The sequence below is a fragment of the Cinclus cinclus genome, chromosome 1 (genome assembly GCF_963662255.1).
Source record: "Cinclus cinclus chromosome 1, bCinCin1.1, whole genome shotgun sequence".
Taxonomy (NCBI): domain Eukaryota; kingdom Metazoa; phylum Chordata; class Aves; order Passeriformes; family Cinclidae; genus Cinclus; species Cinclus cinclus.
In genome coordinates, this window is record NC_085046.1 from 22060249 (window position 1) to 22087812 (window position 27564).

At 41.0% G+C, this 27564-nt stretch overlaps 1 protein-coding gene across 2 annotated transcripts in view; it reads left to right on the forward strand.

Moving 5' to 3' along the window:
* The first annotated feature begins 16919 nt into the window (after nucleotides 1–16919).
* The window catches only part of CDK14 (cyclin dependent kinase 14), a 248760-nt gene continuing 238115 nt past the window's right edge, over nucleotides 16920–27564 (forward strand). The window contains exons 1-2 of one of the 2 annotated variants that reach the window (XM_062494811.1): nucleotides 16920–17010; nucleotides 23499–23530. In XM_062494811.1, coding sequence (XP_062350795.1) covers nucleotides 16920–17010; nucleotides 23499–23530 — 123 coding nt within the window. The remainder of the gene's footprint in view (nucleotides 17011–23498; nucleotides 23531–27564) is intronic. The other variant, XM_062494819.1, reaches the window with a different exon arrangement.

Sequence of the window (27564 nt, forward strand, 5' to 3'; positions counted from 1 at the left end):
ATGACTATGGTCAAAGTTACTTTATGTTAAGCCTTAATCTGTAGTTTATACAAAATGTTAATCTGGACATCAAATATGGTATATTTTTGCTTATGCAGTTAAGACTGTTAATTTAATGAGACTATTGTGGACACCAGCCTTAGAGCTTAATAGAAAATGCAAAAATCCTCACAAAATCCCCAGACTTTTCAGATTATTTAACCTTTCTTTTCTGTGTTCATTGAAGCAAATAATTGGATGGGAAAGACCCTTATTTAATTATATTAATTACCTTCTCTGCTTTTCTGTATGTCACTGTTTCTTACTTTGACTTACCAGGAAAAGGGTTACTTGCCTTTGTATTTCAGTGTAGCCACAGCTAATTGGAAAACAGCTGTAGAAAGAGGTACCATTGTATCTTTGTTTCTCAGGTGTCTGAACAAAGGCATTTATCACCTTTGGTGTGAGCTTCCCCTCCTCCACTCCTTTTCACCAAAAGAAACAGAAAGTATGCAACATAATAACAAAAGTAGGGAAAGAGCATAAGCTGTGCCTGACAGCTGTATCTGTTTATTGTGTTTTTCTGATTTCCTCTTCATTCACAATCTATTCCCCTTCCTCTGTCATTACACTTCTAGTGGTTATTGCTAGTTGATTTTAGTAGTGAAGGTATTACTGAAAAGAAGAGCAGTCTGGGAAGTGAAAATTTAAAATTTGTGTTTATCTTTCCACAGAATAGAATAATAGAATTGCAGTACTCAAATCTCAAGTGGGACAGGTTTGAGACTGATATTGCTGGGTGTAATTTATATAAGTGAAGAAAATTTTAGAAAATTTAAGCATGTTGTTTTAACTTGTCTTAATGCAGGAACATTTTTGTCACTTGTGAAGTCTTGGATTTGACTATGACTCCATCTAGTTGTCTGTACCATGTATTTCTTAATTGTTACTTGATTATTAAGTAGATGTACAAAAGCCATTTTGAAAAATGGTCAGCTTTTTTTTTTCTTAGCGTATCTTTGTTTCAGACTCCCATACATAGATTGCACCATGTATCCTTTCAAAGTTTCTCGTTATACCAAGCAGGTGCATGAGGAGTGGGTGAGCTGTGTGCCAGTGGCTTGCAGCTCTAGGATGCTCTAACTGAGCTACTGAACATGCAGTTCTCTTGATCTGAGCTGGTCCAGAGACAAATGGGACAGAAACAGCTAGGATGATTTTCTTACTGTCTTTCTGAGTGTCAGGGGCCAAAGAGGAACAGAGAGGATGAAAGACACTTTGAGAAGAAATGATGGGGAGAGGGGAAGTCAGTAGTCTGGGGAGACAGTGAAGTTGGCAGCAATTGCATGTGGCTGTTCCCACAGTGCCTGCCTCAGTCTGGGCTTTATCATCTTTGGTTTTGGAGTTCTAATCAGCCAGCATCTCTGACTGCCCATGTGCTTCAGATCATGAGCTGGGGAGGTTACATGGGTGGAAGCTTTTCAAAGATCACATAGGCTCTCATCTTTCCAAATGCAGCAGCCAAGCTTGCTGTTGATTGATTTATCCTTTCTCTGGGTGCTAGAACAGCCACTTGAAGGGCAGAGAGGAAGGAACTTGTCAAAAGTATGTAGAAAGTGGCACGTCAGGACTGAAGTATAAATATCTCCTGAGTATTCCTAAAGTTCTGTTTCTGCTTGGTGGCACTTGACAGACTCCTCTGAGACCATTCCTCAAAAGCTCCTTCACCCAAAACTTAAAAGAAAGGGTCATGATTCTGATACCTTCAAACAACACTTTGAAACAAAAAAACTTTATTTATTTTATTGGCATCATGTGGTTTATACTCAATATTTGGCTGAGCAAATACATTTAGTCTTTATTGTGGCATCATCATTAAGGCTTTGGGTTTGGCATGAGAGGATTAAATGTTTAAATGTGTGGAAGTGTACATTGGCTCTCAAGCCCAGAGCTGTGTATATATACATATATATATATGTGTGTGTGTGTGTGTGTATACACACATACACATACATTCTGTAACTCAGCATTAGCTTCTTGGCTGGGATTGTCATGTGTGAGTTCAAGTGTGTTTGTCCTCAACAACACACCTTAGTTACCAAAGAAAGCAAACTCTGCTTTCTTTTCTGATGCTGAGTTCATACAAGAGATATTAAATGTCAGTGATGAGAACAAAATTCTTTGTTCCACTTTGACTCCTTGGTTGGTGTTTTAAGCCATGGTGAAGTGATGAAGGCTAGGATATGTATAAGTAGTGAATGAGTGAAACCATCCACAAACAGGAAGAGTTGTGAGTTGTGAAAGGAGGCAAAAGGAAAATAGTGTAAAAACACTACAGCAGTGATCAACAAATTATGTTCTCTTTTGCACAACTTTAATGAGATTTGAATGTTTGTATTTTATTGTGTCTTGTCATCTTTAATAGAAGTGAAAATATGCAACTACACTGTATTGTTACATCAGAAATTCCCAGGTTGATTCACTTGCTGCATCAATAACCAGGCTTAGTGTTTGTTTATAAGAAAGCTGTGTGAAAATCACAAACTTTCCTTTTTCCTATCTTACATACTTTACAGAGAAAATATTTAGTGGTGTATTAAGCGAGCTTCCACAAAGTAGGAAGGTCAGAAGGTATGTCCAGACCTAAAGAAATCTGCAGGTGGATTTCAGCAGTGCAACAGTTCATGTTTTCTGACTGAATGTCTTGACTATCAGTATGTATTATTAATCAAATGGAGTGACTTCTCTCTTGCTGATACAGCAATTGCTTTTAAACAAGAAAAAGTAATAGAGGGCAGAGTTTTTGAGCTGTCACTTTGAGTCAGGTGCTGGTGTGGCAGATAAATGGGTGATAGACTAAGCAAAGTCACTTTGAGAACCATGTAAGTTTGAATCTGTTTATATATTAACATGCTTAAAGTAAGATGCAGGAAAAAGATAAAGATATTTACGGTTGGTCCAGAGACTTAGCAGTTGTGGTTTTTTTTTTTTTCTTTTTAATTTGACCTTCAGTCCAATCTCTGTTAGGAGTTGTCAAATAGCAGCGTGGCAAAAGTGATTAGGAAATGTTTAATTACCCCAGGTTGATGTGGATTTCCATACCACTGTTTCTGTCACAGTTACTAAGCTCAATACTTCTCTGACCTGCATCCCAAGGGCAATGTTCTGTATACCCTTAATGGTCACCTGGCTTGAAATAGTATCTGGGACTTGGTGTTCTCAGAACAGCCCTAATTACTCATTTCCTATGCATCAATTCAGGAATCACACATACCACTCTCGCCTTCAAGGAGAATCTTTAAGTTCCCATTATTTTGTTTCATTATTTCTTTTTCCTTTTTATGAACATCACAGTTCTTGTAATCAGATGACCTAAGTTCTCAGTCCTGGCAAAAGAGGGTTTGCAACATTTCAAGGTGGTAATCTCCAAGACTATTTTGCCTCTTGTATTGCAGTACCATAGTTTTCTTTAATGCTTTCTTCTTCACATATGTTCTTGAAACTCCAGTAACCTGGATCGCTACCGTGTGAATTCAGATCAGTTACCCTGGACAATTGAGCCTGCTGTGGAAGAGTCAGCATAACATCTGCAAAGAGAAATCCTGCCTCCCAGACCTCCTGGGTTGTAAGAAGATGATAGTGACCACACAGAGAAAATTCATTTGACTCCTAATATTTTTTTCATTTTTTACCACCACTGAGTAGCTTATTTTTTAAAAAAATTGTTTTGTGGCAGAGCTGAAATTGTTTCAACAGACTAGTGTGGTGCTTTGATGCTTTATTTGAACAGCAGTTGGCCAGAGCCAGCAGAACAAAGGCTCGGCTCATTCCTGGGCCATGGTTGCTGGTATGGCTATGTTGCTTTCATTGCAGTTGCAAAGTAAGTGGAAGCATGTGGAATTTGTGTGGCACCATTTTGGCTTGGCTGCATTTCTGGGCAAACTGGTGAAGAGATGGCTCATTCAGGCCTCCCCACAGATGCAGTACCATGTGCAGAGTGGGCTCCTGACAGAGTCTGTGGTCTGGAAAAGCATTTCCATTCTTGAATACTCACCAGTGGAGATCTGATGCAGTGGATTATGAGGGACAACTTCTTTCTGGGTTTTAGTCTTCCTGGTCTCAGTGATATCCCAAGTTTTCCCTCAAAGGGTTACTGTTGGTCTGGTGGAATTTTTGCAAAGATCCAAATGTCAGCACGGCAGTGTCATCCTCCTGAGTGTTCCTTGCTGCTGCAAGGGAGCTTCACACCTCAGTAACAAAGAATAAAGACATTTAGTGTTTTTTTCATCAGTTTAAACAGAGTAAACATCTGTCCTGGGTTGCTGAAGTCATGGCTAGCTGGTGCTCTGAGTAGCTTCTGCTGAAACAGACTTCAATTTTGGTTCTCAGTTCTGTCCTCAATATGAAGTTGATTCACAGGACTAAAACTGGGCGTAGGTTGATACAGGGTGAATTTGAGTAAGTGGGATCGGACAGACTGTGACTTCTAAGGGGGAAATGACCAAATTATCCTGAGGTAATCAGGATCCAAGCCCATCTCCAATTTCCTTGTTACCAAAAATGCTATTCTCATCTGTGAGGAAAATAATATGAAAAGAGGTCATGTTTCTAATAACAAACAGATCAACATAGGAATATATTCCGAAGGCAAAACCCCTCAGCCATGATGACTCTTGTCTTTATTGAATGTCCATGTTCTAGGAATATCAGAAGCACCAGCTTCATCAGACTGAAATGTGATATTACCAAAATAAGTGAATATTTTTCGCTGGAGCTTACCAAGCATTCATATGGACCCTTAGTCAGAGGAAGAGGCTGTTTAATTCTCTAATACAGGGCTATGAAAATGAAAAAGGAGAACTCAAGATTATCCCAATGCTCAATGCTAACTAGTTTGTCCCCTCATCAAATAGAATAGAATATTTTGGTTAGCCAAAGCTGCCGAGACTGAAGGTATTCCAAAATGGCCAATAAACTGATTGGATGCAGGAAATCCTCTAGCACAAGGGGGTTTAGGCCTCAAAATCGAAATAGTAGTGAGGGATGGTACAAACCCATCTTCACAGAGAAATTTCCATGGGTTAATTTTTGACTGGATGAATTTTGTACAGGGGCTTTGCTCTGGGCTGTAGTGCCAGCTGTGCCTGACACTTGACTCTGGGTTTTGTCACTCTGTGTAGGTAAATCTGTGACTGTCCTTTTAGCTCATTTATTTTTACATAGCTTGCACTAGTTCAGTCACTTGCCCTGCATTTTGATTAGAGGCATGAAACCCCTAATCGCCCAATTAGAATGGGTAATGATACTGTAAAAATCCCTATTAAGCTGAGCAGAGGAATATTTTAAAATGCTTGTAATAGTAGTCACTAGACAGGATAGTAGAGGAGGCAGGATAGATACATGAGGTTTATTACATGCAGATAACATGGTACTTTCCAAATAGAACTTCAAAGGACTGTGCTGAGTTTACTAATGTAATTACTTATATGAAAAATTATCAGAATGTAATGAATAAATTAAATATGTTATCTATATAGTATGTTATCAATGTAGCTTTTTCAGACTGGAATTAAAAAGAATGCAGAATTACAAGAATTTAGGCTCCGTGCTTCCAGATCCTTTGTTAAACTGTATTGTAAATCAGATTTAAATAGAGGAAGATAGAAATCTCTTTGCTTTCATGTGGAAGAGTACAGGAAGACAGTGATATATTCAGACATACATTACTGAAATTGGCAACACAAACGCTAGAGCCCTCCCTCTCAGAGGATAAACAGAGAGTTCAGAAACCACTGGGGAAGTAGGGAGATAAATAAATGAAACCTTTCGACTCCTCTTTCTCACCTACACTCAAAGGTGAGTTTTGCCATCTGTGAACCTCGAGCCAGTGTTCTCTATTTGCCCCTCCTGGGGCAGGCACACAAGCCCCAATGCTGGATCACAGCCATGCAGGGATACTCCAGCTGCCTGCCCTCGATCTGGCTGCACTACCAGGCTGCTTGGACAGTAGAAGAAAAGCACAGTGCTGGCTTAATTTTCATTCATGAGGAAAGATTTTTTTTCCCAGAAGAACAGATTTTTAAACTTTGTAAAACACGAAAAGATAGACTCTGCAAATAGACATAAATGTGTCAGTCAGAGAAGGTATTCAATGCCCTTAGGCTAGACACCAGCAAATCTGGTGATCAGACAGCCCCGTGATGGACTTCTATCCTGAATGTGATGGAATTGTTCTACAATGTTGGTTTTGATCCTTGCATTGGTTAGCACTTCCCTTAAATGACAATCACAGGGGAACTGTCATTTGAACAAGTATGTAATTAGATCACATTGTGAAGCAAGAAAAGGAGCCATAACACTGTCTTTTGTTACAAATTTCCTTCCTGACATTCTTTTTAGTACACCAAATAAATTAAAAATGTATTTTTCCTCTTATTCCCTAGTTGCATTACCTGATGAGCTCTTATTCTAAAATACAGATATATGGCTTCAGCCAAATTAAGACAGACAAAAGTACACTTAATAAAGGAGAATACTGAAGCAGCAAGTAGCATACTTGGGAACTGAGACTTGCAGCAAAAGTATCAGGTATCTTTTTAACTCATTTTGCATACAGTAGAGGAAGTCTAAGTTATTCTCTCAAAATCTGTGTTAGAAATCTGCACTCATTTACTCATCCTGAAAGCTGCTCAGTTGGGCAGAAAGCTAGAAGCAGCCTGAGCTGTTTGTCATTACTGGGACCAATGTCCTTGTTGACATCAAACACAGACCATGAATCGCAGCAGCTGAGTTGTTTATTTGAAAAGATAGATAATCTTTGGATAACACTGCACCACAGAAAACCCTGCTAGGTCACTGGCTATCTCTTCCCAAGGCCAACCTCTAATCCTCGGTGCAAAAGTTGAAAAATGTAGGGTGATACTGTGGAATCATCCTGTTTTTAGCAAACAATCAAAAAAATCAAATTTATATAGCATCCAACACTGGACTCAGTTAAATGACAGAAAATGTTTGTCTCTATACAATACCCGGGGCTGCAGCATCCAATGAACCCTTTGAGAGCAGCAGGAAGTCTGTGGTTGCTGTGCCTTGGAGCCCACTGGAGGAGGATCTGGTTTACAGTGATGGTTGGGCACTGCAATGCTGCTGGTTTGAAAGTTCAAAATGACCCAGATTCTAGAGAGAGACAGCACCAAGAGTAACTCTGTCATGCAGTAAATGAATGCCAAGAAGTTACCCAAGAGGTACATATCAGAGCTGAGAAGTTCCTTCCTCCATTCTGATGCAGCTGTGGATATCTGCCTGTGCCTTGAATGACCCTGTCCTACACCTCCTAACCTGTTTTATCCTGAAGAATATTCAGAATAGTTTCCCTTCTCTTTTGCTTGATAGTCTCTTTTCTCTGTTGTTGCTCTTGTTACAATGAGATTCTTGTGACAGCTTCAGTTATTCTGATTTACTGGCTTTCCATTTTCCCCCTTCTTGATCCCAATAACAACTGAGAAATTGACTGAAATATTTTCAATCAGCATAAAGTTCTTATATGGCAAAGTAGCTATATATGAACTGGAGGCACTAGGTGAAAAGATGGATCTAAAACAATAGAGATCTGTTTCATTTAATTGGTGTGGAGGAATGAGGGCTTAGTGTCACCTCCTTTGGGATGCTTAGAGCACCACATGCAATTATGAGAGCCTTGTTATGTGAACTCAGGAAGCTGGAATTATCCAGGGCTTTCCTTAGGACTGTATCACTCACAAACTTCTTTTTTCTGAAAGATTTTTCTTAGCAGGGACTCTGTCAAGTGAAGCTTTCACCAGAAAAAAATTACTTTGCAGTGAATTTGTCTTCTGAATCACTCCTCAGGGGCCTTTTCCCCTGAGTATATGCACTTATTTATATTGTGTGTCACTTTTTATAAATCTTAAAGACACATCCATTCTGGATGGCTGTAAATTCAAGAGGAATTTCAGAAATATCATAAATATTTTAGCAAGTAATGTGGGATTATTTACTTTTTAACCTCCTACTGTAATAAACTGGATCACACTGAAAATCCTGTTCATTTTACTGCATTTTATAGGCTTCCCCTTATAAAGGAGAAACATAAATACATATTCTAGAAATTTCTGCAGAAGTAAAGGAAGTCCTGCTAGAGTAGCTTGTGAGTGGTGAATTTTTATATAATAAACTTAGAAATAAAAATAAGATTGTGAATCAACTTCTTATTTTCATCAATTAGATGAAGGGGTTAGCTACTTAATTTCAAATTTGAGGTTAGCGGACATGAGTGTATCCCAGGCTTGAAATCCATGAGTTTTTAAATGTGCTATTTAAATCCTCAGTAAGATATATAACCAAAGGATGTAAATGCTGAACAAAGTTAGTTGCAATATTGCATGTGTTTTGCAATCAATTCATTACTGATGCAAGCAGACTTATCTCGTAATTATCCATGTTCACATATAGACCAACAACAGTAATTAATTTGAGAGTTCAGTGGGACTTCTAACCATTAAATTCTGAAGACCCTGTGCAGTTCTAGTTACTAGCTTTGCAAGGATGAGTCCAAAGTCTTTCTCTCTATGTCAGACTGACTTTCTTCTGCTCAGGTCTGGACCTGCTTCTCCGTTAGCTCCTCTTGTGTGTCCAGCTGAATCATCCCAGTCCACTGCCTTCCTCTTCATATCATCATCTCACCCTTCCCTCTGCTGTGCCTCCTTGCATCCAGCCCTGGTACCTCAAAAATGCAAGTTTCCAAGAGACTGCTTGGCCCTTGGAGAGCACTCCCTCCATCCAGCACATCTCACAGAATCACAGTCACAGGATAATCAGAGTTGGAAGGGACCCACCTTGATCACTGAGTGAATGGGGATTGAACCAAACCATGGCCTTGGTGTTATTAGCACCATGCTCCAGCAATATTTGCTTGTGATCCCATTTTCCATGACCTTTGGAGAGCTGTGCGTTTTACACACAATCTTTTCAAGAGGCAGTGGAATCCCAGTGGGAGCAGTTGCTGTGCAGCACCAGTCAGGCAGTGCTCAGGGAATGCATGAGATGGACTCTGGGTAGCTCAGCCCACAAGAGTGAACTGAATGAAGATGCCACTAAATCTAATGCAGATGCTCTCTGCTCTGAATTGTTTCTTGCTAGTTTGTATGAACAACACTTCATTAAAATAACTTGTCTTGTCACTGGCTTATAGGTCAACCACCTCAAATTTTCCCAGCACTGTCCTGACAAGACTGTCACAAGTGCCATAATTAGCTAGTGTGCCTGGAGATCATCACAAATTTATTACAATAATCTGGGCTTTTCTCCTTCTAATTTTGCAGGAGGTCTCACCTTTTAGCATTTACTTCATACATTATTTTAAAACAAAATGGAGGTAATTGTCACATCTAATTTTCACACAGGTCTAGGTACTTTAATCTGGCAGCTCCTTCTTGTCCAGAGTGACTTTTGCTCTTTCTCCATGCAACTAAAATTCTCTTAATCTCGCAGGCAGACTGCCACAAGCTTCTAATCTTCAGTTTTGACAAAGGTTCTTTATCCAGCTTCCAAAATCTGTTTTATAGGTCATCTTTCCAGTTTGTCATCCTGAGTAACTCTTTCCCACTTTGTATTTTTTTGCTGCCTCTCCACCTTCTGCTGCATTAGACACCCCCACCTTTTCTTTCCTTTTAAAACTCCTAATTACATAAATCTTTGCACTTCCCAAGTTCTGTGGTGGCATCAACCCCTGCCTTTAATTAGTGTTTCCAGCTCTTCTTCAGTTGAATTTTCCTTAAAATGTCTTTATACTTCCCCCTAACTCCTGGAAGCAGGGCTTTAAACAAACACAACTCTCTTTCCTCTTTCTCAAAATCACATATTTCCTGGGAGTTATACACAATAGTGGCCAAATTGCTGTTTCTTGTGCTTCTGACTCATTTTGCAGATGATGGGTGCTGCCATCCTTCGACTGTCACATTTACTGTGGCTGTTCTCCACTGTAAATTTTTGACTGCAACACTTCTGTGCAGAGACCATACCTGCATTACCTGCAGAGACACCACTTCTGTGTGGCTCCTTGTCACTACATAAGCCCCCTAAGTGGCAACCAGAAAGACCTGGACTGAGAGACCAGGAGCACTCATTTGTGCTCACTCTGTGAAGACCAACAGTATTGCAAGCTGGTAGTGAAGGACAGTATTCAGTTGTGAATTTGTGGCACTTAATTTGTGCAGTACTTCGTTACCACAGTGATAGGAACTAAATAAAGCTATAGGATACAGGTTCTGAAACCTTCCCTCAGCAGACTGCCATGTGGGCTGGACTGTTTTTAACTGCCTTAGGTGCTGATTTTGGGATAGAACTGAGCAGAAAGAACAAACAATGTTTTCCTGCATGCCTGAAGTCCATCCAGATTTTCATGTTAAGGGGGCAGATCTCCATTTTGACAAAGCAGCCTTTCATGTATAACACTTGCACATATTTTGTATTATTTTTGAGGGAGAGTTTCTTTCTCCACAGAGAGATAACTTTTCCATTATAGTCTGTACTATAGATTCAAGGAGTCTAAAAGGGTACAGAGAAATATGAGTAAATGGAGTCCAGCTGCTTCTATATCATGCCTCTCTAATAGTCATTGCAAGTGATTTTACTTGTTAAGAAATGGGGAAAAATCCAAAAGCAGATCAATAAAAATTTGGGATATCTTAGAAATAAAGTAGGGTTAATATTTCAAGCTTGTTTCCAAGAGATATCAGTATATGGGTTTTTAATTTTGCATGTAGTGCTTAAATATTCACACCTAGAATCAACTGGCTTTGTATGCCTATGTGTTTTCAAAATCATGGGTTACCTACAAGAGGACCCTTGCCATGAGAAATTTCCCCAGGCTGTGTATGCCAGTTATCATATTTTCCCAGCCCAAATCAGTTGGGCTTTCTCTGTGTAGAGGCACAGACTTCTGAGCTGCACAAATAATGCCTCAGTGCTGATGAAATTTTGCTGTGAAGAAAACTTGTGTTGTTACAGTAAACAGCTTTTATTCAATGTTTATGATAAAACGACATGATGCACACATGCTTTTTTAGTGCATCTAAGTGAATCAACCTCAGTCCTCCTGCTGTTTCATTTTGCATCATTTTCATCATGAGTATTTGTTGAATATTTAGAAGACTTCAAAACATGGGCTCTAAAATCACAATGGTTGGGACCATATTAAATCCCATTTTCCCTTTTACTAGACTTTTATCAAGACGGCATAAGAAAATAAGCTCGCTAAAAGGTGTTTCCACTTATTTCACATGAACAACATTCGGTATCAATACTATGTTGCTAGGTAGCCAGGTGATTTTAAACTAGAAACCACCTCAGCCTATTCCTGCAAACCTAACATACCTATACTTGCTCAGCAGAATCTCTGAGATTACACCATTTATACAAATTTAAAAAGATTTAAAGATTTAAAAGATTTAAGTTCATAATAATTATGCTACTTTGTTAGTTTAAAGTAGGTAGGTTCCTGATACATTGTCATTCATGATTTTTTTTTTCTTGCACACTGTATCCTCAGTGTGATTTTTCCACATCTGTGTGTACTAGTTAATCCTCTGTATGTATGGAGTTAATTCTCTTCATGGAAGCTTGTGCTATGCTGTGTTTTGGATTTGTGAATAAAACAATGCTGCTATATAGACTGTTTTTATTGCTGGGCAGTGTTTTTACAGCATCAAGGCTGCCTCTGTTTCTCCTGCTACCCAACCAGTGAATAGATCAGGGGTGTGCAGGAGGTGGAGAGGGGATACAAGCAGATACAACCCAAATTGTCCAAAGCAATATTCCATGCCATGTAACAATATGTTCAGCAGTGCAGTGGAGAGGAGTTTAGGTAGGCAGTTGTCTTTTGCCTCAGGAACAGGCTGGGCATCACCCTGCCTGGGGGAGGTAGCAAGTGATTGCCTCTGTGTCACTCCTGGTTTTTTTCTTATTCCACTTCTCTGCTTATAAAATTATCAACCCATGAGTTTTCCTGTGTTTACTCTTACTTTTACATTCTGTGGACATGAATAAGCAGATGTGCAATGCTCAGCTGCCCATGGGAGTTAACCCACAACTTTGTGTGATGGCCAAGCCAAAAAGAATCCATACTTTCCTGGGAAATTAACTGCTCACAAACACCACAAGGAAGCTGCCTAACAGGGACAGGATCTGCAAGCACCAAGGTTAAAGATGCGTTTCACTTGCAGCCATTTAACCCCTGATGTGATGGTGTAAAGTAAGAATGAAACAGAAAACAAGTGACCCCATATGTTAATACATGAAATGAAGTGACCACGAGAGGGTACTAGAGGTGTAAAACCACGGGTGGCTCAGCAGGTCACCTCTAATCAGCAGTTGGATGTAAGGCAGTAGGAAAAACACTTTCTTCCTGTCGTGCCTTTGGAACCATGTGTGTGAACTTTTACTCATCCCTTCTTACCCCACAGAGTAGGCTTTGGCAATAGCAGCCAGGCTGGAGAGGCAATATCTGGGCCTGTGTGCCCTCTGTTTATCAGCAGGGATGCATGGAATATCAATGAGGGGAAAATTCCATGGCTGGATAAAAACTGGGATTTAATGACAATCACCAATAAGACAAAATATATCAGCTCTGAGAACTTTTTGTGGGAACAAGTCATGATATGGATACAGATTACACACGTACTGTTCTGCTGCTCCTGAAGTTTAATTTTTGTCACTAATGCATTTTGCTAGCAGAGTTTAAAGGTCATGTCCCTAAGGATACGGCACCATTTGTGTTAGCAGAGCCTGGCTTTCTCTTCAGATAATAGTCATCTTGGACTGAGTATTATTAGAGGACAAGTGAAAGTGAGATTGGGGGAGGGGGGTGTGTTATGTGACTGTACATCCATCTTCATCACTGGAGGGTCACGAAAGGATTGCTGTGTGTTAACAAGCAACACAGCTTCAAGCACTCAGGTCCCAGACACTGCAGCAGAGAGATCTTTTCAAGGTGAGCAGACTGGCCTAATGCAGAGTGTTTCCAGCCAGGGAGATTTACGAAAATCTACTTTATACTGGCAGCAGAAAGCCTGACAAGACAGTGCTCTCCCCAGAGAAGTTACACTGACTGTTTCATCTCCCTGGAGAGCTTTGCTGCTTTCCTCCAACAGACCACTTCACTGCAAGGTCTTACTCTGCCCACCTAACACTCCAAATCAATGGCATTAACTACCTCTTCCGCAAACACACACTGCTTGTTTATGTGCTCCTAAGGTTTCTGAGATCCAAACACTTGGCGCAGGAATGTAACCTTAGTACCTTGCCTTTCAAGAGCCCCTAAGAAGTGTTACAGGGTCGGGGCTGGGGGGACACACAACAAACACTGGGGTCGAGAGAGAGCTCAGACCACATAAAAATACCCCATAAAATCAACAGCAAGTGCCCTGGCATCTGGAGAGTGCACAGACCTGTGTTACATCCTGAGCCACCATCTGCACCATGCATCATGGATTTATTTTTCTGTTGTTTCATCTTACCCTGCAAGAAATGAATAGCACAGCCGTGGCTCCTCCATCTGCAGCAAGGAGACTGCTGGCACACCCTGTGCTCCAGGCCCATGACCACACTGCTTCTAGCTCCAAACAATATGTTCTTTTACACAATAATGGACAAACTGCCAGCCCTGCTCTCCCCTCTTCTTCAGAAATAACCACACCTCAGTGTGAGACATTGAAGTGATGCGGCTCCTGGCTTGCATGATGCACTGAGGCGAAGGTTTCCCCTTGTCCAACTTGCAAGTGATATCTTGGCAACTATTTTTCCTGCACTTGATAATACTTACATTTGCACAGTGATTCAGCATGACTCAGTGTCAGCAGCAGAGGCCAGGGTTTGTAGTGAATTCTTACCAAAGCCAGGGAAAGAGATGCTTGGGTCATAAAATAACTGCAAGCAGTTTTTGTTTAGGGTGATTCTTTGGAGAGTTGATGTAAGAAAAGGTGCTGCAAATAATGTGCCTAGCTTTTTATTAAACAGATGCCTCATTAAATGCACACATGCTTTAACTTGGTAAAGGCTTGTGGAAAAAGGCAACAAGCAACATCATTTTGCATGCTTTTCATGTTAATTTTTTTAATGACACAAATTGAAAGACTTAAAACAGAGCTGAAATCCTGTACCTACAAGGAAGTAAAACATCAGAGTAGCTGCTATCTCTGTGGTTTGCTAATTGTGTGTTTCAGCTTTACTGGTTTCCTGAGATGGCTGATGGAAATACAGAGACGAGAAATAAGAACCACCAGCTTATGAGCTTGATCAAAGCTACAGAAGTGATTCCACATTCCTGAATTCAATGAATTTTCAATACTGCTGCCCTTGGAAACAGAAGAGGTTTGGGCTGGGGAGAGAAAAAACAAAGACTTTCACAGAAATATTTCTGCCAAATAAAGACGACGGTGGGAAGAATGACATAAATTGTAGGGTGCAGTTGGAGAATCTGTGCACAGCTGGAAGCTTGTCCTTCCTCTGGTGGAGAAAGCATGTGTAACATCTCTGCATCCTGAGGTTGTATAATTTTCAGGCGACAAGACCTGGGTTTCTCTCATCTGGCACCACAATGGTGTCTAATTTAGGCAAAATTTTCATTGATTTAAAAGACCCTGACATATGCTTGTAGATTATTCCCAAGCAGCTGCAAAGCCAGATGTTTCTCAGACATTTTGGGTTGCTTGTTTGCTGTAGTATCCTGGCAGACACTTGTCCTTCACAAGCGATAAAGTGATAGTTTACTTAGAAATAGGGAGAAAAATGGGAATATTTTTCCAAATTTACTAGGTGCTAGGACGTAGGGTACTTCACCAGGTAAGACAGCATCTATCATTAAAGCACGGTTAATTACAGGTTCCTAAGAAGCTCTTAGAAATTATATCCCTAATTTCTGAAAGCAAGTCACGGACTGCATTATAGCAGTGCTGTTACAAGTCTCAGCCAAACACCAGAGCTACCTGGAGTGAATGGTGCACACAGAAAATGCAAAGGGTTCAGATGCTGAACTCCATTTCAGCTCCTGGACCAGAGTATTTTATATATGACGATGGCATTTTTCTCTCCACTAAGAACAGGGGTAGTAATGTCAGAGCAGACAAATATCAAACCATCAGCCATTATTAAGCACTTAAATTTAATTTTCTTGAAATTATTCAGTTAAATGTCCTTAAGCAATTGTGTCCTCCCTCTCTTTTTCCTTCTAGTGCCTTTGTCTGTTTCTTCTTAATTTTTATTTCTCCTCCTTTCCTCTGCACTGCTCTCTGCAAGATTCCAGTTTCCACCATTTCTCAATTTCCTTCCATAACATGACATAGCCAACACTGAAAATGACATTTTAGCTTCTGTTTCAAAGATGCTAGCAGGGTCAAGAGGATTCACACCTCCAAAAACCTTTTTATCTAACTGTCTGTACATTCAGGGGTTATACATAAGACATTTTACCAGCACTGCCGTACCGCTATACGGCAGGACAAGTTCCCATTATCTTGTATGCCGTAAGAGACACATGCATATTCTACTTCAGCAGATTAAAATAGATAATTGCTATAGATTTTCATCTCAAGATGTTGCATACTGTCCACCCCCGCTGCATTGTAATAGCAAGGTTGAATCCCAATCCCAGAGCACAGAGTTGCAGGTGGCTTGAACCCAACTCACCTAAACATTTGACTAAGACACATGTGCTTCTGAAACTGAGCTTAGACACCGTCTAACCCCAGTAAATTGTGTCAGGCAGCCTCATTAAGAATCAAGTTCATTTTAGCCAGAAAACATGAAATAAAATGTAATTCAAACCACAAAGACCTGGGCTTTAAAATTTTACCTAGCATATTGTTCTCGAAAAGTACCTACTTTAGACTAGACACGACCATCCATTTTGATGGGTTAACCTGATTTCTTTTTCAATAAGGTTGGTTCAATTGAGTTAACAGGATCAAAAGCTCCCAACACTCATTAAGTTGCAGGCTAAGGCACTTGAAGCCACATTATCCGGCTGTGCCCGGAGACGCACGGGGGAGAGGACCCCGAGTTTCACCTCGCCGGGCCGGGTGCTCTCGGGGAGCGAGGTGTCCCGTCCCCCCGCGCCCCTCCGCAGCAGCGAGGGCAGCGTCCCCACACTCCGCCCGCCCTGGGGCGCCTCCTCCCCCGCCGAGCCCTCGATCAGCCCGGCCCGGGGGTACCGCAGCGGAGACCGCGATGCTGCGGCGGGGCCGCGGACAGCCCCGGCCGGACACGGTGTCCCCGCTGCCCCGCCGAACGCCGCCGCCAGCGCCTTCTGCGCCGTCCCCGCCCCGAGCGCTCCCGACGGGAATCGCCGCACAGCTCCCCGCGCCCGGGACGCGCCGCAGACAGCGAGCATCCCTCGGCCCGGCCCCGGCGCTCCCCGCATCCCTCGGCCCGGCCCCGGCGCTCCCCGTATCGCTCGGCCCGGCCCCGGCGCTCTCCGCCTGCCCCCCTCACGCCCCCGCCGCCGCCGCCCTTCCTCCCCGGGGCTCCCCGGCCCGCCCAGGCTCCTCCTCCTCCTTTCTCTCAGCGCACCCTCCCTCCCTTCCTCCCTCCCTCCCGCCGCCGGCGCCCGCAGCCCCTGGCCGGACTCTGCCGTGGCCCCTCCGTGGCTCCTGGGCGCTGTCGTGCCCGCCGGTCCGGCCGTGCGGGGCAGCGGCGGAGCGGGGCTATGAGCCGGGCGCTGGCAGAGCGGAGCCGAGCAGCGCCAGCAGCGGCTGCAGCAGCCGCGGCCGCGGCGTAGGGCTCCTTTCCCGGGCGGGACCGGGACTGTCCCGCGGCGCCCGGCGGCTCCTCGGGGCTCGGGGAGAGCCCCGGGACCGGAGGGGCGGTGTCTCCCCCGGAGCCGCGGGAGCGGGGGTGGCGGCTGGCGGGACGGGGGGGTCACCCCCCCGATGTGTGACATGATCGACTCGCAGTCCGCCGAGAAGATCAGCAGGATGAAAAAGTTGCGGAGAACTTTGTCGGAGAGCTTCGGCCGAATAGGTGAGTCCCGGGCCCGGGCCCCGACGGCTCTGCCCCGCACCCGGGCGTCCCGGCGGGGAGGGGACGGGGGCGGGGGTCAGCGCTGCCAAGGCGACGCCATCCCCGAAAAACGTTCCTTGGGAAGAAAAGCTCGGGAAATAAAGAATTCCGGTCGCCCCAGCAGTGCTGCGCGGGTCTGTGATGGAGTTAGCCCAAAATCGGCTGGGAAGAGCAAACTGTAAATGAGAGTTGGCTCACGTGCCCCCATTGCCAAAGAGGAACCTCAGCAGAAAGCAGTCGGTTATTTTAATTTTGTTGCAGGTCTGGTAATTTAGTTTTTTTGTACGGGCTGCAGATTGTTTCTAGTTGAGGTGCTGAAGCAGGTAATAGCGGCCCAGTGATTTAGGGGACCAGACAAAAGAAGCCTGTCTGTCATCTGCTGTGAAGTCGCGTCGCTCTGTCACTGACATAAAGCATCCTGAGGTAGCGTCATGTGAATGACAGTGCCAAGCGTGTTACCTCCCGATGCCACCACACCGTGTTTGGTTTTGACACCAGTTTATTTGGCAGTTGGATTTGTTATTGAGAACAATGCCAAAGAGTTCTGGTCTGCTCGGACTGGTGTTTCTCTTAGTCTCTTTGGCACACTGTGTTGCTTAATTCACTGTTTAAAGCATTAATTCACGCTGACATAATCAACACGAGCTAAGCAGGGAGAGAAGGTCCTCTCGGAGCAGGTGAGAAGTATCCCCGAGTTGGTGGGACGGAGCAGCTGGAAGAAGTGCTGTAACACATGAGAGCAGATGCAGCAGCCCCTGTCCTTGCAGACCTTCTCTATGGCCCTTGCACAGTCCTTAGGCATGCATTGTCCATTTGGGAGGTCTTCCCTTACAGCCAGTCTGGCTCGCAGACGTGGGTCAGCTTGCAGAGCTGCTTTGTCCCAGTGAGAGGGTGTGAAGTGCCTGTGCTGCAGCCAGGAGCTGTGGCGTTGGGTTCTCCCCATACCCTACCTAGGAGATGTGTTGGGCATTTTAATTTTTCACGTGCTGTGTATGCATTCAAGCACTGCTGTTTTTAAGTGGATGATTGTGTTTGAAATCAGATATTTTTTATTGTCCTGCTCCAGGATGAAGAAGACTGAGAAAAGCTTATTCTTACTTGTAAACCACAGAGCTTCAAGGGAAAATGCAAAATTACAGTTCTAAAGCAAATATCATTTCACTGTTACAAATCTCTCTGTCCCCATATGGAAATGGCTTTCACCTATCATCAGTCTTAAACTTGTAAAATACATGTAACTTTCTTTGATTAGAAGAAAAAAAAAAAACCACAAAGGAAGCAGTCAGGTGTTTGGTCTGTTTTATATCTCTGTGAGTGTATAAACACAGAGACTCTCTTCCACAGAACTGTGAAAGGATTTTACTAATGGTGGAAGTCATTAACAAAGAAAATGTTTTGAATGAGGATGCTGCTTTGTTGTAACAGTGACAGTCCCATTAATGCCTTTTAGGGATCAAGGCCCCTCTGGCTGGTAATTTCTGCATGTTTTATTCGGCTCAGTTGGGTGATCATCTCTTTTTGTCATTTTGCACAAATTAAACAAGCTTTTAGATTCCTTGGGAGCTCTGGCCTGGTTTTAGATACACGGATATTTATGTCTAAAAGCTCCTCCAGTTCTGCGTGTATATGTGCAGAAGTGTAGGTGTGTGGTCTGGTATGTGGTTTGTTTGTTTCTTTGCTGGTGGTTGTTTTGTGATTAAAACACAGCTGCTACCAGCAAGTTTGTTCAATCTTTGGATGCTCAAATATATTGATCATCATTCTGGTCACTGCACTTTGAGCAAGAAAACTTCTAATTTTTCTGTATGAGGTTAGAAGATAGTCTACCCCTGACACCAGAGCCACAGATAAGCCCAAGCAAAGTAATTCTAAACTTGCATACCAGGAAATCCTTGGTTAAAACATGTACTGTACTTAACTCTTATGTTGAAGTGAAGGAGAGAAAACAGAAACCTCATTGGAAAAAGTCTTTCTGGGTATTTGACATTTGGGTTTTAAAGCTCTTTTTATAAATGCTGGTTGCTTGGTATGGTTAGCAAATTACAAATTAAATATGTATTTAATTTGTAACTTTTTCAGTCATCTGTTCAGTTGTGATTTGTCATAAATAATAGTTCCCTGACATTGGTAAAAGCCAGGTTGGATGGGGCTTTGAGCAACTTGGTGTAGTGGAAGTTGTCCCTGCCCATAACAGGGGAGTTGGGGAGTTGTCTTTAAGGTATCCTCCAAGAATTCTGTGATTCTATAAAACAGTGATGATATATTAACTTTTTCTGTTCTGCTTCAATGTCTGTGTGTTTGTAGGTTAAAGTGTGCAACACAGTATGATAAGCATAGTCATATAAATGATGTGAGTGTACTGTGGTGTTTGAATCAAATAATTAGTGAGTCAAACCTACATGTGTTGTAGTAAGAAAGATCTGATGATCATTCTTGAAATGATAAAGCACTGCATTCCCCCAGTGTTGGAAGTATTCCATCTACCAAATGAAATTCTCTCGATACTGCAAGACCCCAAACTTTGGTACCAGATTTTGAAACCCAAGTTTATGTTAGCCTCGTGGATAAGAGTGATGGAAATGTATCCTCATTGTCATTGGCAGTGAACTTTATTTTTTGTTAGAGCTTGCAGGTTGGCAAGCTATCTAAATAAACTGCATTTCAGACCTACTTCTGTCCACCAAGTAATTCTCTCAGTTTGAGAAGTTGTAGCTGAAATTAGTTTATGATTTTTTTTTACAGTGTGCTAAAGTATGCTGGGTAACATTTGAAGCTATTTCCCCACCATCTCTAGACAATGTAGTTATTCCTGGGGCACAGCAGAAGCCCAAAGGGTGCCAATAGCAGCCTCAGGAAGACTTGACCCATTTTCTTAACTGTGAACTTTGCAGACACTGGGTTTCCTGAAAGATGGTGATGAAAATCTGGCTCATCAAACAAAACTGAGCTTAGTCCTGTAACTCTTAGAGTACCTAATGTTGAAAATGTTTATTTTGCTGAGTTGAAAATTGTGATGTGTGAAATTGCCCATTCAGTGATCCTTTTCCTGAGCGTTCGCTTTGTGCCATTGTGTACAAATCTGACAGAGGATGATACAGTGCTGTGGTGTGCTGGGGGAAATGTGTGTGGCCTTTGGTGCTACAGGGTAGCTCTTTGCTGTAGAAATTGCAGTTCTTCCACTTCTAGAGAAATGTACTATCTTTGCATCTTAGGTACCCTTTCTCCTGGCAGAAATATTCTGGTGTTTAAAGGAGTGTCTCTCTTAAAAGTTAGCTCATCATAAAGAACTTATATTGCTAATAATCTGGAAAATATGCATAATTATTTTCATTCATAAGTTTCTGCCAGCCTATTCATTTTTATACGAACATCCATATTAGTTTAAAAAATTTGGTTTCCTTGCTTATAGACTGTGTTGACCATATAAGTGAATACACTATAGCTGTATGTTAATGAACTTTTAGAGATTCAGTTGACTCACTATTTAATTTAGCGTTTAAACCTTTATTAGGTTTGGTTCTTAGTTTTGCCCTTTGATAATTATGTAACTAAATTATCAGTGAATAATTTAATAAAAGTAGTAGTCATAATTTAGTTATGTGAAGAGTTCCTAGCTATGCATTTGTTGAAGTTTGTGTAGTACCAGAATCACTTTGAGGTCGCTTCAGCTCATGCCATTTAAATTCTATTTTCTTACTGATTTCTTTAGCCAAAAACTAACACCAGGTTGCAAAGAAAGGAAGGAGGAAAGGGAGAAAGAAAGAGAGACAGAAAACATTGTTGAGATTGATCACAGTGTGCTGAAAGCAATCTGTGACTTTCTGAGCATCCCTAGGCTTTGTTACTGGCTCCTCACTGATACAGAGGTTATCTCCACTAATCTCCTCTGATGTATATCCACATAGCTCACATACCTGAGATAATGAGAAGTTCATTTGTAAACAGGTTTTTTTTTTTAAGTTCAGCAGAATTTTTTTTTACAGTTTAAAAAGAAAAAGATTGCATCAAGGAGAAAAATATATTTTTAAATATAGTTTGTTCTATAAAATATGCTGCTTTGGGGTCTTCTTTGCAAGATGCTATATAGTGAATTATTTGAAACTGATACTATTATTAAACAGAATCTCATTAAATGGGTGGCAAGGACTCTTATACTCTTTTTGTGATTCTTAAAAGACCTTTTAGTCAAAGGTAGAAGCTAAAGACAAGCCAAATATATGCATTGGACTACAGATTCCCATTTCTTCTTGTACTGTTACACTGTGAATTTTGTTTAGCTATCTGTTTGGCCATTCCTTTAATGTTCTGATCATGTGAAAATCTTGTGTTTTTGTAAGGGAGAAAAGCTTGTCAGCACAGCCTAGGTGTGTCATTTACTAATTTATAGCTTATATGTCATTGTGATCTGAATGGTAATTGAGAAGATTAGAAACACACAAAGTGTTCCATAGGTTGGGGGTTCTCTTTCTTTCCTCCTCTTTCTTTCCTCCTCTTTCTTTCCTCCTCTTTCTTTCCTCCTCTTTCTTTCCTCCTCTTTCTTTCCTCCTCTTTCTTTCCTCCTCTTTCTTTCCTCCTCTTTCTTTCCTCCTCTTTCTTTCCTCCTCTTTCTTTCCTCCTCTTTCTTTCCTCCTCTTTCTTTCCTCCTCTTTCTTTCCTCCTCTTTCTTTCCTCCTCTTTCTTTCCTCCTCTTTCTTTCCTCCTCTTTCTTTCCTCCTCTTTCTTTCCTCCTCTTTCTTCGTTCTGAGCACTTGGGATTGGCAGTCTGAAAATATTTTGATCACTCTTCAAAACCATAAAAATATATTTAGCTATCAAAATGTACAATGTGTGCCTCAGATCTCCTCAGCAAAAACCCTGAATTTGTTTAATTTTTATCACTGAGCATGAAACCTAGATGAGTAACTGTAAAGCAGTGACTTTCAGAGGTTTGAGGAAAGCCATGTTTCATGTCCTAAAGAAATGGGAGTTTAAAAGCAAAGGAAGGCTGGACATTCCCTGCTTTTCTATACAAAGATAACTGGGATTTGTGCCTTGCTTGCCCGTGGTGGAGATTCTGGAGGTGCAGCACTGTTTGCACAGGTGGTACTGCCTCTGTGCCACCTCTGATACAGCTTCTACAGTTTTGGCATTGCTTTTGTTTTGTTTTTGTTTGTTGTTGTGGCTTTTGTTTGTTTTTGTTTTTTAGTTTTTTTTGTTTGGGTTTTGTTGTTGCTGTGGTTTTTTTGGTTGTTTGTTTGTTTTGGGGGTTTTCTGGGGTCTTTTTGTTTTGGTTTCTTGTTTTGTGTTTTTTTTTTTTTTTTTGTTTTTGAAGCTGGTAACACAGTTGCTCCTGAAGATAAGATTTGGAAGAGGTTTAGAAATTAGTAGTGATTTGAAGGCAGAGGGAGCATCTAAAAGAGAAAAAGAACTACTAGAGTCTAGATCCTCAACCGTGCTAGGCACTTAAATATTTATCTCCTGCAGAAATATGCAAGAGTGCAAGAAACATTGTGCTGCTTAAATGATGAGGAGGGACCCTTCTGGTGCAGCACTGCACAAGCTGTATGGTTGTTCAGATGACCTCCCTCAAACTGAAAATCTTCGTGGTTTAAACTGAAAAGAAACAGTGCAAGCACCAATGCAATGGTTTATTTAATTTCAGCTCGTCAAGAGAGGGAAACAAAGAGCACTTTCAGGTCACCGTGTGCAGTGTGCAGTCCCTCGTGGGTCTGGTTGAGAAAAAGAACCAGTCTTGTACTTTCAGACTAACACAGTTCATTGCAGATTTGGAGAAATTAATTTCCTTCAAATTTCAATAAAAATGTCCAGTATGCTAAAGGAAAATGTTTCATCAGCTTAATCTTTGCTACAACTGCAGAACCATTTGTGTCTTCATTTTCTTACCAGTTCACATATTTTCTGCACTGTTTTTCTCTCCTATGTTTGTTTGATTAAGTGCATGTTAACACTGTAAGAAAGAAATCTCTTCTGCTTTAGTGTAAGTCATTCTAAAAATTAGAAAAGAAAAAAAGAAAAAAGAAAAAAAACACATTGCAATGCATACTATTTCCTAAAGAGTTAGTACTTGACAAACTGAATACATGGTTAGGTGTTTGTTATACTTTTCCTCTTTGAAGTTCAGTTAAGCTCTCCAGAAAGGGTTTTCATGCTCACTAGGAATTAAAATAAAAGTACCAAACCCACTGTTACAAAGTCTTATTTTCTTTAACCTGAGAGGATACTTTTCATAAATATGTAAATTTACTTTCTTAGAAACTCTCTGTGCAGTTCTACATTCCATTTACAGATTCAGATTTTGAGTATAAAATTGTTTTTCATGCCAGCCTGTTCTTTCCTATTATAACAGGAAAATGATGCTCTGTTTCTTATTTCTTTTTTTCTTTTCTGGTGGTTTGTGTTCATTGAAATGCAGTACAGATAATAATTTATTTTTTCTTTTTATTTTAAAGCCTTGAAGAAGGAAGATAGCAGCTTTGATGAGGTAGGTTAAATGTCTTTGTACCTTACATAGTCCAGGTATACCTTTAATGTTTCTCACTGATGCTAGAAGAAACCCACAGATAGTAGTGATATGACTTGCATGTGAATTAATACATGCATATTGCTCATATTTTCATTTTCTAAATAACTGCCAGAAGAATTTTTTAGTCAAAGGGTCTGAGTGGAACACTTATGTTTTTTTTTTTAATGTAATACAACTGAATGTTTTAAGAAAGGTGGCCATTTAAAACTGTTCAATGCTGAGAAATATTGCATGTAGGGAAAATACTTTATAGAACTTTGCTTGTGATATTCCTGTAACTGTAGGCCTGTACTGTAACAGGCAGGGAGAAATCATCACTCCTGAGAGAACACTTTATGTAAAGGGCTGCTACATTGGCTTCTTGCTGAATATGTCAACTCAGAGAGATGCTAATTATGAAATTAAAAAGAAACCCAATCCAAAAGCACAAAACCAGCATCTAGTCTATTGGTAAAACTGATACTTGATTATTCAGTCTAATCAGCTTGAGGTCTTGACCTATCTGTAGTATGATTCCCAAGTTAACTTGTAAAATATGCTGCTCACGGTTTGTGCTTGGGAGTTCCAGGTCAGTGCAAGTTATCCCACAGATCAAGTTTAAGCCTTGGTGTGATGACTGGTGATATTGTAGTCAATGCTTGCCTTGTACTTCCCTCTGCCACCATAGCTGGAAGAAAATGGAAGTATTTTCATGTGTTGATGTTGCACTTCTGGCATTTCTTCTTCATTGCCTGCTGTAAGCTGAAATTCTTGGCTGAATAGAGTGAGATAGCTGTTGTGTAATGCCAGATTCTAGAATAAATAAATGATGATGTAATGTCCTGGATTCTGGATCAAATCAGACTCCATCTATTTCTAAACAGATCACACTGATGCTCAAATACAGCAGTAACAATATAAATGTTAAAAAACATAAAAATGTTTTTGATTTTTCTATGCGTTGCAAAGCTGTAACTCACCTTGACTTCTTTCAGGTCTGGAGTGAAGGTCATGGGGTTGGGCTGTCTTTTCAGGAACTCTGTTGCATTGTGCAGTGGTCCTGACTATTTCATCTCTCTTGTAACACACGTGGAACTTGATTCCTTCCTAAAAGTTACACCCGTGCGAATACAAGCAGATACATGTGGTTAATAAACTCTGAATCCTTGTTTTACAAATCTGGTCTGTTCAGTATTGTCTTCTGAAGGCTGCAGTGGTATATCTGTACTATAACCTGCTCAGTAAGTAGAAATACCTCATATTAAATTTGACTCAGAATTTGAAAGAATCTATTAAAAAGCATTGTCATATGAAGATGGCAGTTCTTCTGTCCCCTTCCCCTGGATAGCTTATCTGCAGGTTGCATTTATTTTCTTTAAACTTGGTTTTCTGCTTTAACAGGAGACAACTTAAGCAAATTTTTATGTAAATTCAAGGGGGTTGGGGAAGAAATAATCTTTCAAATATGTTTTTAGTGAAATCTGACAGATTGTTGCAATGAGCTACTGCAGAGGCAGTAAGGGACATCTAGTAGGAAGGGTGCACAAAAGAATTTTCTTCCATTTCCTGTGAATATGGAAGAGCTTGATGTGACATTTGCATCAATTGATTCCATAGTTTTAGGTGTCATTTCTGAGAACAAAGAGAAGTGTGTTGAGATTTTATGTTGTTCTTATTATCTCTTCAAATTCTACACAGTTCTTGGCTATTTTCTAGCTTGAAGTGTGAATCAGAGAGTGAGCTGTGCCAGGTATCACTTAATTCCTTTCTTTTCAAACATCCTTCAAATCAGAAGATGAAACAGACGTTGTTAACAAGAATGTACCTGATTTAATAACACCTGAGGAGGGCAGTATCTGTGAGCAGAGGAGTGGGTGCACATGTTGGTCTTAGGAGGCCATCCTGAAAAACACTACTAAGACCATAGCAGGATATTAAAAAAAGCCATCTAGTCTTCTGGCTTGTACATGTAGTATTGATGTAACAGGGAAACAGTTATGAAGAAAGTTAAAATGACAATAAATGGGAATATCAGATGGGAATATCAGATCAGAGGAAAGAGGAAGTAGTTTTCCAGGCTGTCCAAAAGCGGTCAGCTTAGGGCCTCTTACTACAAAAATTGAAATAGTCAACTGTTGAAACAGAAATTTCATTTAACAAGCAGCACATTCTCCTTGTGTGGTTGGTGAAAAGATGCTCTTTTATGTTGCTGACAGATGCTGTATATCTCTTCTCAGCCTGTGCTTCCCCTTTCCTGAAGGGAGGTTGCCTGTGAAGCAGTGTTTGAACAAGGAGTGATGAACTTGCAGAAGGACTTTATGCTCTTGACAGGTAGAGGAGAAGGACTCATGTTTTAGCCTTTCAAGTTGTGAGCAGAATACCAGGAGCAGAAGTTGGCCAGCAGGGACCTGAAGCTTCTGCTGGAGGAGAGAAAGTGGGTGAAGAGGAAGATGACCCTTCTAAAGCTGTAAGGTCTGCATTTGCAGCTGAATAGGTTGTCACTTTGTTCTGCATATTGTAGGTGCTACATGAGGTGCTTACTTAGCCTGTCTCTTGGGAACTGAGGGGAATAAATTGAGCAGTTCAGTGGCTCTTAATTCTGCCTGCTTTAATTACTTGCAATGGCTGAAAACTGTACAACGCTGCAGCAAGTTGTCTGTCTTTTGAAGAGAAACTACTAAAAATTAAGATGTCAGACATGATAAGCAAGTGTACCACATAATAATTAATTAATGAAATTAATCTGTCCAGTAAATTAGGACTAAAAGAATCATGCAGTGAGTTCTGTGAATAAGTTATGTGTTAGAAAATAATTTTATTTGTAGAATTATTTCAGGGATCTTACTGCTGTATTTAGTCCTACCCATAAGGTCAGAGCACAACAATAGTGTCAAGGAGTGGATTTCTCACCTTTTAATACCTGCTCTTGTGTTGCTTTGATTAAATTTTAAATGAAAAGAAACCAGTTTTCTGTAAATGATGCCAGTCTTTACTTTGGTCCATGACAACACTGAATTAATCCTTTTAATGGATTTAGTGGTAGCCTGCTCACCTTCCTAAGATGTGTGACATTTTCCAGAGACTCATATGAATAAAGGAGTGGATACAGACCACTTCTTCTGTAGTCTTTCATTCAAATCAGTAATCGTGTGGTTTTGTTTCTTCTTTTTTAGCCTATAGCCTCTTCCTTTCGGTCATACTGGTCACATTGTGGGAACTGAAACAGGCCTGTGTCAGTACGTGCTGAAATCAGTGGGAAGGTTCTCAGTGTTTTCAGTGGTTTGTGGATTGGTTTCCTGTGCCAGGGAGTATCATGGGAGAGGGGCTGTTCTTGCCTGTTTTCAAAGTTTTTTGAGTAAGCACCTTTCCCTTGTGTCCTTAAATCTGCCTTATCTATTCTCTGAAAATGGCACGCTGTTAAACACCCTCCCCCCCCACAAAGTAGCTGCCCTCTTTTTCAAAGCAACCTAAGTTTCACTCTGAGTGTAGGTTCTGGCACAGTTAGCATCTGTTTTGTTGTTTTAGGTGAAGCCCTGATTATCTTCATTGAACATCATGATAGAAATGAACACCTCTGAGGAGCAGCGCTACATGAAAAGAGCAGTCTAAAAACAAATGTTTCTTGAGTGAACATTTTATTTGTGCTTCAGTAGTTTGTCGAAGTTCAGTTTAATAATTTCCAGCCATGCAGGATTGCTTTGATATATTTGGACCACTGTATGTGTGTGTGTGTGTATATATATATATATCTATAGCCCACTCTGCCTTATAATGATGGAACCTATTTATTTTTCATTACAGTGTGATCAAGGCCAGTAACAAGTGGCTGTACCATATTTGTTGAAATAACAGCCAGTGTTGATTTTGTGACTAAACTCATCTCAGGGCTGGTGGTAACCTGTTCCCTTTGTTAGCTGCTTGCTATTACAATTTATTTCTAAATTACTGTCATAAGCTGTTGGTTCTACTCGTTGGTTTCTCTGAGCACTTAAATCATGTTTTAAGACCTTCAG